Source organism: Gallinula chloropus (genome assembly GCF_964237585.1).
Source record: "Gallinula chloropus genome assembly, chromosome: 25".
In the NCBI taxonomy this organism is placed as follows: domain Eukaryota; kingdom Metazoa; phylum Chordata; class Aves; order Gruiformes; family Rallidae; genus Gallinula; species Gallinula chloropus.
Window position 1 is genome coordinate 4,089,750 of NC_140110.1, and position 16,376 is coordinate 4,106,125.

The following is a 16,376-nucleotide window of genomic DNA, read 5'->3' on the forward strand; positions in this document are numbered from 1 at the left end:
CCAGGAGTGTCTGTGTGTGTCAGTTTGTGTGTGGGGGGGGGGTGGTCAGGACGAGTGTGGAGGAACTGTCACAAGGTTGAGAGAAATTCTGCCAAGATAGGGTTAGGAGTCTTGTGTGGAGAGGCTGTGAGACCCGGGCTTCTTTAGCCTGGGGAAGGGGAGTCTGAGGAGAGTGTAGGGGTAGCTCAGAGAGCTTGAAAATTCCTTTTCAAATTAATGGCAATTAAAACTAGAGGTGCAGATGGGTAATAAGCATGGAGAAATGCCATTCTGAGGGTAATGCTGTGATGCTTGGAGTTACTTGGAGGAAGTGTGGATGACCTGGTAGCTTGGTTTATCTGGGAACAGCTGGCAAGGAGGGAGAGACAGCAGTACAGGCAGGGACATCGTGGGGTGAGAACAAAGCGGGGGAAGGGGTTGGGTGCCTGCAGGGAAACAGGCACAGGTGTGGGGCAGAGTGAGATGGGCTGCGGTGCAGAAGGTCGGGGGTGTTGGCCAGGCTGAAAGCAACTGACAGAAACGAGGTCTTTTCCCCCTTGGCAATGGTTGATGTCCCTGCAGAGGCCTCAGAGGAGACACATTGTCCTCATGGCCATGGAATATCATTGCCTCCTTGAACTCAACCTAGGGAGGCATCCATGTGTCATACCCCTGTCCTTCCCTTGGCATCACACTGCCCACATCCCAAGGAAGAGCCCTGAGACAGAGGTGAGGGTCACGATCTCCTTGCCCAGGGGCTGGGGGTCAGCGCTTGGCATTTCTGCTTCCTCAGACCAAGCCAGGGTGTCCTCAGCATCAGAGCTGCCTGCCCTGTGCCTGTGTTTGTCCTCATGGCCTCCACTTGTGAGGTGTAAGATGTTCATGGGGAGGCTTTGTCAGCAATGGCTCACAGTAGGGCCCATGAATACTTCAAGGTACTTTGGGCATTCGTTCTGACTTTGACATTTTGAGAGGTTTCTTCACTCGCCACGTAGTATCTGTGGTGTGTGGACTCAGAAGAAAAGACACCATGGAGCAAATGAAAATACAGAAAGCCTTAAAAAGCATACCTCTTCAAGTGCTTTTCATAAAAATAATCCAGAGTTCTACAAATAATTGGATTACAGTTAGGTATTTAATGATGAATATTTCAAAGGAATATTACAATGGAGGATATTTTCCCTTTCACAGGTATTTCCTGTCATGGCTCAGTTGATGGAAGGAGTGACAGCAGCATTCTGGGATGGATATTGGTCTCATTTTCCAACTCTCTGGAGCTCAAAGCAGAAACCAGAGAGATGAGTAGCATTTGAGTAACCAAATAGCAAGTGGAGGTGGAAACCTGTGATCAAAGTAAAGTGCACATGTCCAGCCCATCTGTGGAAAAGATGTTCTTAGTCATGGCTGTATCATCAGGACAGGTGGAAACACCTGAATTATGGGGGAGATGAAAGAAACACCCTGGAGGTAATGCAGGTACAGGGACAGGTGAACATTTCTTCTGCTGCCATGGGTCCCAATCCTGGAAATTCCCATTCTGTCATAGTGGGAAAGCCATTCGAGACAAGTGATTCAGCTGATGGAAATGTGAGGTAAATTATTTAAAAATTTATGGGGAAATAAAAGAAAGAAAAAACTGTAGCCCTTTGGAGGCAGATATGATGCAAGGAGAGCACAGCTCGTCATTACTCATCATCTGGGTCACACAAGACCAGAAGGTGCTACGTTTGAAATGGGATGAACATGAAACATGCAATTACATGACAGTCAAAATAGAAGGAAAAAACCCCAACAACTAAAACCACTACAGAATAAAGGCTGGTCATAATGAGTTCCATGGGCAGCAATATGCGGAAGATGAGCAGTTTATTGTTTCTTAGAAACAACCAGTCATCAGTTTCCACATGGCATCCTTGAGCTCCTGGTTCCTCATGCTGTAGATGAGGGGGTTCATTGCTGGTGGAACTACTGAGTAAAGAAATGCCAACACCAGGTCCAGAACAAGGGAGGAGATGGAGGGGGGCTTCAGGTGGGCAAACATACCAGAACTGACAAACAGGGAGACCACAGCCAGGTGAGGGATGCAGGTGGAAAAGGCTTTGTGCTGTCCCTGTCCTAAGGGGATCCTCAGCACAGCCCTGAAGATCTGCACATAGGACACCACAATGAACACAAAACACCCAATACCTAAACAGATACCAAACACAATGACTCCAATTTCCCCGAGGTAGGCATCTGAGCAGGAGAGCTTGAGGATCTGGGGGATTTCACAGAAGAACTGGTCAAGGGCATTGCCATGGCAGAGGGGCAGTGAAAATGTACTGACTGTGTGCAGCACAGAATAGAGAAACCCACTGCCCCAGGCAGCTGCTGCCATGTGGACACAAGCTCTGCTGCCCAGGAGGGTCTCGTAGTGCAGGGGGTGGCAGATGGCAACGTAGCGGTCATAGGCCATGACAGTGAGAAGACAGTACTCTGTAGAGATAAACAATACAAAGAAGAAGAGTTGAGCCACACATCCTGTGTAGGAAATGGCCCTGGTGTCCCACAAGGAATTGGCCATGGATTTGGGAACACTGGTGGAGATGAAGCCACTGTCAAGAACAGAGAGGTTGAGGAGGAAGAAGTACATGGGGGTGTGGAGGTGGTGGTCACAGGCTATGGTGCTGATGATGAGGCCATTGCCCAGGAGAGCAGCCAGGTAGATGCCCAGGAAGAGGCAGAAGTGCAGGAGCTGCAGCTCGCGTGTGTCTGCAAAGGGCAGGAGGAGGAACTGGCTGATGGAGCTGCTGTTGGACATCTGCTGCTTCCATCAAGTGTGGAGACCTGTCCAAGGAGGAAAAGGCAGCTAGTTGAGGGAACTCTTCCTTCTTGAAAACCTCTTCAATTCTAATAGAATACCCTCAGATTGACTCTGCATTAAGGACAAGTTTTGTCAAGTCCCTTTTGGGAGCTCTGCTTTGTGCTGACTTGAGCGTGCCACTGCTGAAAGGAGGGTCAGCTTTGGCTCTCGAGAACTCAGTCCTGACAGTCAGCAGTAAGGAAATAGAAGGCTGGAGTGATCTCAGACTAAATCCCCTGTGGATAGGAATGAGCTTTTCAGCACTGTCACTCCAATTTAACCCCAGAGCAGAGCTTTGAAGCTACAAATGGGAGTCCTGAAGTGAGGGGAAGCTCAGTGCCAGCACCACCAATGGATGTGCCCAGAGTCCCAGGTATGGTGGGACAAAAGCAGCAAGGACGTGAGGAGGAACAGCAAGAAATGCTGCAGCCAAGGCTGTAAGGACAGGGACAGACAGAGAGACACTCAGGGGTTTCTACTCACTGGGGTTGGGCTGCCAAGGAGAAGACTCAGTATGAAATCCTTGAACTCTGGGTGCAGTTTGTGCTTGGAGACAGAAACCAGGCGGTTGCTTCGGGAAAGTTGCAGCACAACAGGAGATGTCAGGGACGTACCTGACGGATACCTGTTAGGGAGCTCCTTCTCCCTACCTGACAATGTCTCTGCTGCCTGGAGCTGTCCCTGGAGCTGATGCTCTTTGCCCATGTCACCTCCTGCTCTGTGCTCACAGACCTCATCCAAACTGCCTAGTGCTCTGCTCTGCTCTGCAGACCCCTCCTGGCATCAGATCATTGCCCTGGGGAACCTCTGTGTGTGCAGGGCTCAGGAGATGCTCTAACAAGTCCTAATGACAAATGAGTTTGCACTGCCTGCTGCAAAGTTATCAAGAAAAGCTCAGCTCCCACTTCCCACCCAGTGCACAGGAGCAGAAAATGCGTCAAGCTTAGCGAGCTTTAAATTGATTGGATAATATAAAACCGTCAGAAGGCTTTTTACAGGTTACTGATGTCGTCAGGGTTAAAGGTTATCTTCACACCGCAGCTGCAGTTACACCGTCAACACAATGGAATGCTCCTCGCTTCATGATGTTTTGAGACGTCCCGTTCTTCGGGTCTCCCACAGCCTTCACAGCCTTCACAACTTTCGTCCGACCAAGGCTATCAGATCTTGGTCGCTTGCTCCACTGTGCAATTTCGCAGCTGCAGAATCATTGTCTGCTTTTCCCACATCTCCCCCGTTCTGTTGAACAACAGAGGTTCCCACTGAGCCCCGCGCCCGAGCCCTTGATACATGACCGGTGCTACGATTTTTTGTGCCATTTCCAAGTCCCCTTCCCGTAACGCTTGCCGTTTGATTTTGGTCCATACGTTGTGCGGGTCAGGGGGGAACAAATCAGGCTCATCCTCTGGGTCCGAAGGACCAGGATCAAAGGGGTCGTCTTCAGGAGGGTAATTTACTAATCCCCCTTTATTTGAGGATGGCTTTGGCACTAATGAAGGGTCGGTTTCAGAGGAGGGAGGCAGTTCCGGTGGGGCTGAAGGAGCGACAGGGGAATCGTCCCCGTCAGAGTCTTTTCCAGGCGATTGATTCGCTCTATTAGAGCGCTCTTGCTCTTTTAAAGTTTCAAATATAATTCTCCACCAAGGGAGCAGTTTTTGTGCCTGGGGGTCACCCTTTGTGGCTCCGTCCCAAAGTTTAACACCCACGGAGTCCCATATATCCGTTGTAAAAATATTCGATGCAGTGACAGTGGGGATTTTAACCTGGACCCACTTCAAAGTGCATTTAAGATCATGACCCGAAATAGTCTTACCATGTTTAGCTAATAACCTGGACCCACTTCAAAGTGCATTTAAGATCATGACCCGAAATAGTCTTACCATGTTTAGCTAATAAAGCTTTCATAAGTTCATATATGTCTCTTTCTACGGGAGTCGAAGCTTGCCCTCCCATCTGGATTACCCGCAGCTCACCTCTCTTCCCCGAGGGATTGTTTGCCGGCTCCTGCTTCCTTTCAGCAGCGTACTCTGTAGTTCTGCGGGAGTTGCGACCGGCTGCCAGATAGGCAGTTCTCCAGTTCCTTGGAGTGCCGAGTCGTCCGGTCCGCTTAGGATCGAATCACGTCCTCCGGTCCGTTTTGGATCGAATAACGTCGGGGTCACCATTTGCCGCAACTGAGAGACGGGACACCGCTTAATGTAAGCAAGTGACTTTATTTATTGCACACATACAGCAGCTTATATATTTTCTAAGTGCGTCAAGCTTAGCGAGCTTTAAATTGATTGGATAATATAAAACCGTCAGAAGGCTTTTTACAGGTTACTGATGTCATCAGAGTTAAAGGTTATCTTCACACCGCAGCTGCAGTTACACTGTCAACACAATGGAATGCTCCTCGCTTCATGATGTTTTGAGAAGCCCCGTTCTTCGGGTCTCCCACAGCCTTCACAGCCTTCGTCAGACCAAGGCTATCAGGCCTCCCACAACTTTCGTCCGACCAAGGCTATCAGATCTTGGTCGCTTGCTCCACTGTGCAATTTCGCAGCTGCAGAATCATCGTCTGCTTTTCCCACAGAGGGGCTGCTTGGGGGCCCCCTGGGGCCCCTTCAGGCCAGCTAGGTCTTTGGGTCCTGGCTCCTTCGCTTTGGGAGCAGTCGCTGGACGTTGGGCATGTTGGCCGGAGAGTGCTTCTCGGGCCGCGGCCTGCAACCTGGCAGGTACCTCCCAGGTTCCCGGCCCAACGAAAGCCCCCAGAGCCAAATGGAGAGGGGCTGCTTGGGGGCCCCCTGGGGCCCCTTCAGGCCAGCTAGGTCTTTGGGTCCTGGCTCCTTCGCTTTGGGAGCAGTCGCTGGACGTTGGGCATGTTGGCCGGAGAGTGCTTCTCGGGCCGCGGCCTGCAACCTGGCAGGTACCTCCCAGGTTCCCGGCCCAACGAAAGCCCCCAGACCCAAATGGAGAGGGGCTGCTTGGGGGCCCCCTGGGGCCCCTTCAGGCCAGCTAGGTCTTTGGGTCCTGGCTCCTTCGCTTTGGGAGCAGATGCTGGACGATGGGCATGTTGGCCGGAGAGTGCTTCTGGGGCCGCGGCCTGCAATCTGGCAGGTACCTTCCAGGTTCCCGATCCAACGAAAGCCCCCAGACCCAAATGGAGAGGGGCTGCTTGGGGGCCCCCTGGGGCCCCTTCAGGCCAGCTAGGTCTTTGGGTCCTGGCTCCTTCGCTTTGGGAGCAGTCGCTGGACGTTGGGCATGTTGGCCGGAGAGTGCTTCTCGGGCCGCGGCCTGCAACCTGGCAGGTACCTCCCAGGTTCCCGGCCCAACGAAAGCCCCCAGACCCAAATGGAGAGGGGCTGCTTGGGGGCCCCCTGGGGCCACTTCAGGCCAGCTAGGTCTTTGTGTCATGGCTCCTTCGCTTTGGGAGCAGTCGCTGGACGTTTGGCATGTTGGCCTGAGAGTGCTTCTCGGGCCGCGGACTGCAACCTGGCAGGTACCTCCCAGGTTCCCAGCCCAACGAAAGCCCCCAGACCCAAATGGAGAGGGGCTGCTTGGGGGCCCCCTGGGGCCCCTTCAGGCCAGCTAGGTCTTTGGGTCCTGGCTCCTTCGCTTTGGGAGCAGTCGCTGGACGTTGGGCATGTTGGCCGGAGAGTGCTTCTCGGGCCGCGGCCTGCAACCTGGCAGGTACCTCCCAGGTTCCCGGCCCAACGAAAGCCCCCAGACCCAAATGGAGAGGGGCTGCTTGGGGGCCCCCTGGGGCCCCTTCAGGCCAGCTAGGTCTTTGGGTCCTGGCTCCTTCGCTTTGGGAGCAGTCGCTGGACGTTGGGCATGTTGGCCGGAGAGTGCTTCTCGGGCCGCGGCCTGCAACCTGGCAGGTACCTCCCAGGTTCCCGGCCCAACGAAAGCCCCCAGAGCCAAATGGAGAGGGGCTGCTTGGGGGCCCCCTGGGGCCCCTTCAGGCCAGCTAGGTCTTTGGGTCCTGGCTCCTTCGCTTTGGGAGCAGTCGCTGGACGTTGGGCATGTTGGCCGGAGAGTGCTTCTCGGGCCGCGGCCTGCAACCTGGCAGGTACCTCCCAGGTTCCCGGCCCAACGAAAGCCCCCAGACCCAAATGGAGAGGGGCTGCTTGGGGGCCCCCTGGGGCCCCTTCAGGCCAGCTAGGTCTTTGGGTCCTGGCTCCTTCGCTTTGGGAGCAGATGCTGGACGATGGGCATGTTGGCCGGAGAGTGCTTCTGGGGCCGCGGCCTGCAATCTGGCAGGTACCTTCCAGGTTCCCGATCCAACGAAAGCCCCCAGACCCAAATGGAGAGGGGCTGCTTGGGGGCCCCCTGGGGCCCCTTCAGGCCAGCTAGGTCTTTGGGTCCTGGCTCCTTCGCTTTGGGAGCAGTCGCTGGACGTTGGGCATGTTGGCCGGAGAGTGCTTCTCGGGCCGCGGCCTGCAACCTGGCAGGTACCTCCCAGGTTCCCGGCCCAACGAAAGCCCCCAGACCCAAATGGAGAGGGGCTGCTTGGGGGCCCCCTGGGGCCACTTCAGGCCAGCTAGGTCTTTGTGTCATGGCTCCTTCGCTTTGGGAGCAGTCGCTGGACGTTTGGCATGTTGGCCTGAGAGTGCTTCTCGGGCCGCGGACTGCAACCTGGCAGGTACCTCCCAGGTTCCCAGCCCAACGAAAGCCCCCAGACCCAAATGGAGAGGGGCTGCTTGGGGGCCCCCTGGGGCCCCTTCAGGCCAGCTAGGTCTTTGGGTCCTGGCTCCTTCGCTTTGGGAGCAGTCGCTGGACGTTGGGCATGTTGGCCGGAGAGTGCTTCTCGGGCCGCGGCCTGCAACCTGGCAGGTACCTCCCAGGTTCCCGGCCCAACGAAAGCCCCCAGACCCAAATGGAGAGGGGCTGCTTGGGGGCCCCCTGGGGCCCCTTCAGGCCAGCTAGGTCTTTGGGTCCTGGCTCCTTCGCTTTGGGAGCAGTCGCTGGACGTTTGTACATGTTGGCCGGAGAGTGCTTCTCGGGCCGCGACCTGCAACCTGGCAGGTACCTCCCAGGTTCCCGGCCCAACGAATGCCCCCAGACCTAAATGGAGAGGGGCTGCTTGGGGGCCCCCTGGGGCCCCTTCAGGCCAGCTAGGTCTTTGGGTCCTGGCTCCTTCGCTTTGGGAGCAGTCGCTGGACGTTGGGCATGTTGGCCGGAGAGTGCTTCTCGGGCCGCGGCCTGCAACCTGGCAGGTACTTCCCAGGTTCCCAGCCCAACGAAAGCCCCCAGACCCAAATGGAGAGGGGCTGCTTAAGGGCCCACTGGGGCCCCTTCAGGCCAGCTAGGTCTTTGGGTCCTGGCTCCTTCGCTTTGGGAGCAGTCGCTGGACGTTGGGCATGTTGGCCGGAGAGTGCTTCTCGGGCCGCGGCCTGCAACCTGGCAGGTACCTCCCAGGTTCCCGGCCCAACGAAAGCCCCCAGACCCAAATGGAGAGGGGCTGCTTGGGGGCCCCCTGGGGCCCCTTCAGGCCAGCTAGGTCTTTGGGTCCTGGCTCCTTCGCTTTGGGAGCAGTCACTGGACGTTAGGCATGTTGGCCAGAGAGTGCTTCTCGGGCCGCGGAATGCCACCTGGCAGGTACCTCCCAGGTTCCCGTCCCAACGAAAGCCCCCAGACCCAAATGGAGAGGGGCTGCTTGGGGGCCCCCTGGGGCCCCTTCAGGCCAGCTAGGTCTTTGGGTCCTGGCTCCTTCGCTTTGGGAGCAGTCGCTGGACTTTTGGCATGTTGGCCGGAGAGTGCTTCTCAGGCCGGGGCCTGCAACCTGGCAGGTACCTCCCAGGTTCCCGGCCCAACGAAAGCCCCCAGACCCAAATGGAGAGGGGCTGCTTGGTGGCCCCCTGGGGCCCGTTCAGGCCAGCTAGGTCTTTGGGTCCTGGCTCCTTCGCTTTGGGAGCAGTCGCTGGACGTTGGGCATGTTGGCCGGAGAGTGCTTCTCGGGCCGCGGCCTGCCCCCTGGCAGGTACCTCCCAGGTTCCCGGCCCAACGAAAGCCCCCAGACCCAAATGGAGAGGGGCTGCTTGGGGGCCCCCTGGGGCCCCTTCAGGCCAGCTAGGTCTTTGGGTCCTGGCTCCTTCGCTTTGGGAGCAGTCGCTGGACGTTGGGCATGTTGGCCGGAGAGTGCTTCTCGGACCGCGGCCTGCAACCGGGCAGGTACCTCCCAGGTTCCCGGCCCAACGAAAGCCCCCAGACCCAAATGGAGAGGGGCTGCTTGGGGGCCCCCTGGGGCCCCTTCAGGCCAGCTAGGTCTTTGGGTCCTGGCTCCTTCGCTTTGGGAGCATTCACTGGTCATTGCGCATGTTGACCAGAGAGTGCTTCTCGGGCCGCGGCCTGCAACCTGGCAGGTACCTCCCAGGTTCCCGGCCCAACGAATGCCCCCAGACCCAAATGGAGAGGGGCTGCTTGGGGGCCCCCTGGGGCCACTTCAGGCCAGCTAGGTCTTTGGGTCCTGGCTCCTTCGCTTTGGGAGCAGATGCTGGACGATGGGCATGTTGGCCGGAGAGTGCTTCTGGGGCCGCGGCCTGCAATCTGGCAGGTACCTTCCAGGTTCCCGATCCAACGAAAGCCCCCAGACCCAAATGGAGAGGGGCTGCTTGGGGGCCCCCTGGGGCCCCTTCAGGCCAGCTAGGTCTTTGGGTCCTGGCTCCTTCGCTTTGGGAGCAGTCGCTGGACGTTGGGCATGTTGGCCGGAGAGTGCTTCTCAGGCCGCGGCCTGCAACCTGGCAGGTACCTCCCAGGTTCCCGGCCCAACGAAAGCCCCCAGACCCAAATGGAGAGGGGCTGCTTGGGGGCCCCCTGGGGCCACTTCAGGCCAGCTAGGTCTTTGTGTCATGGCTCCTTCGCTTTGGGAGCAGTCGCTGGACGTTTGGCATGTTGGCCTGAGAGTGCTTCTCGGGCCGCGGCCTGCAACCTGGCAGGTACCTCCCAGGTTCCCAGCCCAACGAAAGCCCCCAGACCCAAATGGAGAGGGGCTGCTTGGGGGCCCCCTGGGGCCCCTTCAGGCCAGCTAGGTCTTTGGGTCCTGGCTCCTTCGCTTTGGGAGCAGTCGCTGGACGTTGGGCATGTTGGCCGGAGAGTGCTTCTCGGGCCGCGGCCTGCAACCTGGCAGGTACCTCCCAGGTTCCCGGCCCAACGAAAGCCCCCAGACCCAAATGGAGAGGGGCTGCTTGGGGGCCCCCTGGGGCCCCTTCAGGCCAGCTAGGTCTTTGGGTCCTGGCTCCTTCGCTTTGGGAGCATTCACTGGTCATTGCGCATGTTGACCAGAGAGTGCTTCTCGGGCCGCGGCCTGCAACCTGGCAGGTACCTCCCAGGTTCCCGGCCCAACGAATGCCCCCAGACCCAAATGGAGAGGGGCTGCTTGGGGGCCCCCTGGGGCCCCTTCAGGCCAGCTAGGTCTTTGGGTCCTGGCTCCTTCGCTTTGGGAGCAGATGCTGGACGATGGGCATGTTGGCCGGAGAGTGCTTCTGGGGCCGCGGCCTGCAATCTGGCAGGTACCTTCCAGGTTCCCGATCCAACGAAAGCCCCCAGACCCAAATGGAGAGGGGCTGCTTGGGGGCCCCCTGGGGCCCCTTCAGGCCAGCTAGGTCTTTGGGTCCTGGCTCCTTCGCTTTGGGAGCAGTCGCTGGACGTTGGGCATGTTGGCCGGAGAGTGCTTCTCAGGCCGCGGCCTGCAACCTGGCAGGTACCTCCCAGGTTCCCGGCCCAACGAAAGCCCCCAGACCCAAATGGAGAGGGGCTGCTTGGGGGCCCCCTGGGGCCACTTCAGGCCAGCTAGGTCTTTGTGTCATGGCTCCTTCGCTTTGGGAGCAGTCGCTGGACGTTTGGCATGTTGGCCTGAGAGTGCTTCTCGGGCCGCGGCCTGCAACCTGGCAGGTACCTCCCAGGTTCCCAGCCCAACGAAAGCCCCCAGACCCAAATGGAGAGGGGCTGCTTGGGGGCCCCCTGGGGCCCCTTCAGGCCAGCTAGGTCTTTGGGTCCTGGCTCCTTCGCTTTGGGAGCAGTCGCTGGACGTTGGGCATGTTGGCCGGAGAGTGCTTCTCGGGCCGCGGCCTGCAACCTGGCAGGTACCTCCCAGGTTCCCGGCCCAACGAAAGCCCCCAGACCCAAATGGAGAGGGGCTGCTTGGGGGCCCCCTGGGGCCCCTTCAGGCCAGCTAGGTCTTTGGGTCCTGGCTCCTTCGCTTTGGGAGCAGTCGCTGGACGTTTGTACATGTTGGCCGGAGAGTGCTTCTCGGGCCGCGACCTGCAACCTGGCAGGTACCTCCCAGGTTCCCGGCCCAACGAATGCCCCCAGACCCAAATGGAGAGGGGCTGCTTGGGGGCCCCCTGGGGCCCCTTCAGGCCAGCTAGGTCTTTGGGTCCTGGCTCCTTCGCTTTGGGAGCAGTCGCTGGACGTTGGGCATGTTGGCCGGAGAGTGCTTCTCGGGCCGCGGCCTGCAACCTGGCAGGTACCTCCCAGGTTCCCGATCCAACGAAAGCCCCCAGACCCAAATGGAGAGGGGCTGCTTGGGGGCCCCCTGGGGCCCCTTCAGGCCAGCTAGGTCTTTGGGTCCTGGCTCCTTCGCTTTGGGAGCAGTCGCTGGACTTTTGGCATGTTTGCCGGAGAGTGCTTCTCGGGCCGCGGCCTGCAACCTGGCAGGTACCTCCCAGGTTCCCGGCCCAACGAATGCCCCCAGACCCAAATGGAGAGGGGCTGCTTGGGGGCCCCCTGGGGCCCCTTCAGGCCAGCTAGGTCTTTGGGTCCTGGCTCCTTCGCTTTGGGAGCAGATGCTGGACGATGGGCATGTTGGCCGGAGAGTGCTTCTGGGGCCGCGGCCTGCAATCTGGCAGGTACCTTCCAGGTTCCCGATCCAACGAAAGCCCCCAGACCCAAATGGAGAGGGGCTGCTTGGGGGCCCCCTGGGGCCCCTTCAGGCCAGCTAGGTCTTTGGGTCCTGGCTCCTTCGCTTTGGGAGCAGTCGCTGGACGTTGGGCATGTTGGCCGGAGAGTGCTTCTCAGGCCGCGGCCTGCAACCTGGCAGGTACCTCCCAGGTTCCCGGCCCAACGAAAGCCCCCAGACCCAAATGGAGAGGGGCTGCTTGGGGGCCCCCTGGGGCCACTTCAGGCCAGCTAGGTCTTTGTGTCATGGCTCCTTCGCTTTGGGAGCAGTCGCTGGACGTTTGGCATGTTGGCCTGAGAGTGCTTCTCGGGCCGCGGCCTGCAACCTGGCAGGTACCTCCCAGGTTCCCAGCCCAACGAAAGCCCCCAGACCCAAATGGAGAGGGGCTGCTTGGGGGCCCCCTGGGGCCCCTTCAGGCCACCTAGGTCTTTGGGTCCTGGCTCCTTCGCTTTGGGAGCAGTCGCTGGACGTTGGGCATGTTGGCCGGAGAGTGCTTCTCGGGCCGCGGCCTGCAACCTGGCAGGTACCTCCCAGGTTCCCGGCCCAACGAAAGCCCCCAGACCCAAATGGAGAGGGGCTGCTTGGGGGCCCCCTGGGGCCCCTTCAGGCCAGCTAGGTCTTTGGGTCCTGGCTCCTTCGCTTTGGGAGCAGTCGCTGGACGTTTGTACATGTTGGCCGGAGAGTGCTTCTCGGGCCGCGACCTGCAACCTGGCAGGTACCTCCCAGGTTCCCGGCCCAACGAATGCCCCCAGACCCAAATGGAGAGGGGCTGCTTGGGGGCCCCCTGGGGCCCCTTCAGGCCAGCTAGGTCTTTGGGTCCTGGCTCCTTCGCTTTGGGAGCAGTCGCTGGACGTTGGGCATGTTGGCCGGAGAGTGCTTCTCGGGCCGCGGCCTGCAACCTGGCAGGTACTTCCCAGGTTCCCAGCCCAACGAAAGCCCCCAGACCCAAATGGAGAGGGGCTGCTTAAGGGCCCCCTGGGGCCCCTTCAGGCCAGCTAGGTCTTTGGGTCCTGGCTCCTTCGCTTTGGGAGCAGTCGCTGGACGTTGGGCATGTTGGCCGGAGAGTGCTTCTCGGGCCGCGGCCTGCAACCTGGCAGGTACCTCCCAGGTTCCCGGCCCAACGAAAGCCCCCAGACCCAAATGGAGAGGGGCTGCTTGGGGGCCCCCTGGGGCCCCTTCAGGCCAGCTAGGTCTTTGGGTCCTGGCTCCTTCGCTTTGGGAGCAGTCACTGGACGTTAGGCATGTTGGCCAGAGAGTGCTTCTCGGGCCGCGGAATGCCACCTGGCAGGTACCTCCCAGGTTCCCGTCCCAACGAAAGCCCCCAGACCCAAATGGAGAGGGGCTGCTTGGGGGCCCCCTGGGGCCCCTTCAGGCCAGCTAGGTCTTTGGGTCCTGGCTCCTTCGCTTTGGGAGCAGTCGCTGGACTTTTGGCATGTTGGCCGGAGAGTGCTTCTCAGGCCGGGGCCTGCAACCTGGCAGGTACCTCCCAGGTTCCCGGCCCAACGAAAGCCCCCAGACCCAAATGGAGAGGGGCTGCTTGGGGGCCCCCTGGGGCCCCTTCAGGCCAGCTAGGTCTTTGGGTCCTGGCTCCTTCGCTTTGGGAGCAGTCGCTGGACGTTGGGCATGTTGGCCGGAGAGTGCTTCTCGGGCCGCGGCCTGCAACCTGGCAGGTACCTCCCAGGTTCCCGATCCAACGAAAGCCCCCAGACCCAAATGGAGAGGGGCTGCTTGGGGGCCCCCTGGGGCCCCTTCAGGCCAGCTAGGTCTTTGGGTCCTGGCTCCTTCGCTTTGGGAGCAGTCGCTGGACTTTTGGCATGTTTGCCGGAGAGTGCTTCTCGGGCCGCGGCCTGCAACCTGGCAGGTACCTCCCAGGTTCCCGGCCCAACGAAAGCCCCCAGACCCAAATGGAGAGGGGCTGCTTGGGGGCCCCCTGGGGCCCCTTCAGGCCAGCTAGGTCTTTGGGTCCTGGCTCCTTCTCTTTGGGAGCAGTCGCTGGACGTTGGGCATGTTGGCTGGAGAGTGCCTTCGGGCCGCGGCCTGCAACCTGGCAGGTACCTCCCAGGTTCCCGGCCCAACGAAAGCCCCCAGACCCAAATGGAGAGGGGCTGCTTGGGGGCCCCCTGGGGCCCCTTCAGGCCAGCTAGGTCTTTGGGTCCTGGCTCCTTCGCTTTGGGAGCTGTCGCTGGACGTTGGGCATGTTGTCCGGAGAGTGCTTCTCGGGCCGCGGCCTGCAACCTGGCAGGTACTTCCCAAGTTCCCAGCCCAACGAAAGCCCCCAGACCCAAATGGAGAGGGGCTGCTTAAGGGCCCCCTGGGGCCCCTTCAGGCCAGCTAGGTCTTTGGGTCCTGGCTCCTTCGCTTTGGGAGCAGTCGCTGGACGTTGGGCATGTTGGCCTGAGAGTGCTTCTCAGGCCGCGGCCTGCAACCTGGCAGGTACCTCCCAGGTTCCCGGCCCAACGAAAGCCCCCAGACCCAAATAGAAAGGGGCTGCTTAGGGGCCCCCTGGGGCCCCTTCAGGCCAGCTAGGTCTTTGGGTCCTGGCTCCTTCGCTTTGGGAGCAGTCGCTGGACGTTGGGCATGTTGGCCGGAGAGTGCTTCTCGGGCCGCGGCCTGCAACCTGGCAGGTATCTCCCAGGTTCCTGGCCCAACGAAAGCCCCCAGACCCAAATGGAGAGGGGCTGCTTGGGGGCCCCCTGGGGCCCCTTCAGGCCAGCTAGGTCTTTGGGTCCTGGCTCCTTCGCTTTGGGAGCAGTCACTGGACGTTGGGCATGTTGGCCAGAGAGTGCTTCTCGGGCCGCGGCCTGCCACCTGGCAGGTACCTCCCAGGTTCCCGGCCCAACGAAAGCCCCTAGAGCCAAATGGAGAGGGGCTGCTTGGGGGCCCCCTGGGGCCCCTTCAGGCCAGCTAGGTCTTTGGGTCCTGGCTCCTTCGCTTTGGGAGCAGTCGCTGGACGTTGGGCATGTTGGCCGGAGAGTGCTTCTCGGGCCGCGGCCTGCAACCTGGCAGGTACCTCCCAGGTTCCCGATCCAACGAAAGCCCCCAGACCCAAATGGAGAGGGGCTGCTTGGGGGCCCCCTGGGGCCCCTTCAGGCCAGCTAGGTCTTTGGGTCCTGGCTCCTTCGCTTTGGGAGCAGTCGCTGGACGTTGGGCATGTTGGCCGGAGAGTGCTTCTCGGGCCGCGGCCTGCAACCTGGCAGGTACCTCCCAGGTTCCCGGCCCAACGAAAGCCCCCAGACCCAAATGGAGAGGGGCTGCTTGGGGGCCCACTGGGGCCCCTTCAGGCCAGCCAGGTCTTTTGGTACTGGCTCCTTCGCTTTGGGAGCAGTCGCTGGACGTTGGGCATGTTGGCCGGAGAGTGCTTCTCGGGCCGCGGACTGCAAACTGGCAGGTACCTCCCAGGTTCCCGGCCCAAAGAAAGCCCCCAGACCCAAATGGAGAGGGGCTGCTTGGGGGCCCCCTGGGGCCCCTTCAGGCCAGCTAGGTCTTTGGGTCCTGGCTCCTTCGCTTTGGGAGCAGTCACTGGACGTTGGACATGTGGGCCAGAGAGTGCTTCTCGGGCCGCGGCCTGCAACCGGGCAGGTACCTCCCAGGTTCCCGGCCCAACGAAAGCCCCCAGAGCCAAATGGAGAGGGGCTGCTTGGGGGCCCCCTGGGGCCCCTTCAGGCCAGCTAGGTCTTTGGGTCCTGGCTCCTTCGCTTTGGGAGCAGTCGCTGGACGTTGGGCATGTTGGCCGGAGAGTGCTTCTCGGGCCGCGGCCTGCCACCTGGCAGGTACCTCCCAGGTTCCCGGCCCAACGAAAGCCCCCAGACCCAAATGGAGAGGGGCTGCTTGGGGGCCCCCTGGGGCCCCTTCAGGCCAGCTAGGTCTTTGGGTCCTGGCTCCTTCGCTTTGGGAGCAGTCGCTGGACTTTTGGCATGTTGGCCGGAGAGTGCTTCTCAGGCCGGGGCCTGCAACCTGGCAGGTACCTCCCAGGTTCCCGGCCCAAGGAAAGCCCCCAGACCCAAATGGAGAGGGGCTGCTTGGGGGCCCCCTGGGGCCCCTTCAGGCCAGCTAGGTCTTTGGGTCCTGGCTCCTTCGCTTTGGGAGCAGTCGCTGGACGTTGGGCATGTTGGCCGGAGAGTGCTTCTCGGGCCGCGGCCTGCAACCTGGCAGGTACCTCCCAGGTTCCCGATCCAACGAAAGCCCCCAGACCCAAATGGAGAGGGGCTGCTTGGGGGCCCCCTGGGGCCCCTTCAGGCCAGCTAGGTCTTTGGGTCCTGGCTCCTTCGCTTTGGGAGCAGTCGCTGGACGTTGGGCATGTTGGCTGGAGAGTGCTTCTCGGGCCGCGGCCTGCAACCTGGCAGGTACCTCCCAGGTTCCCGGCCCAACGAAAGCCCCCAGACCCAAATGGAGAGGGGCTGCTTGGGGGCCCCCTGGGGCCCCTTCAGGCCAGCTAGGTCTTTGGGTCCTGGCTCCTTCTCTTTGGGAGCAGTCGCTGGACGTTGGGCATGTTGGCCGGAGAGTGCCTTCGGGCCGCGGCCTGCAACCTGGCAGGTACCTCCCAGGTTCCCGGCCCAACGAAAGCCCCCAGACCCAAATGGAGAGGGGCTGCTTGGGGGCCCCCTGGGGCCCCTTCAGGCCAGCTAGGTCTTTGGGTCCTGGCTCCTTCGCTTTGGGAGCAGTCGCTGGACGTTG

At 60.4% G+C, this 16,376-nt stretch overlaps 1 protein-coding gene across 1 annotated transcript; it reads right to left on the bottom strand.

The window, feature by feature from the left end:
* Positions 1-1,855: 1,855 nt before the first annotated feature.
* LOC311200807 (olfactory receptor 14C36-like) lies at positions 1,856-2,779 on the bottom strand (the record flags this gene model as incomplete). The annotated part of the gene is made up of 1 exon (XM_084275113.1): positions 1,856-2,779. One exon carries the CDS (start codon positions 2,777-2,779, stop codon positions 1,856-1,858), a length of 924 nt encoding a protein of 307 aa, XP_084131239.1.
* Positions 2,780-16,376: the final 13,597 nt, after the last annotated feature.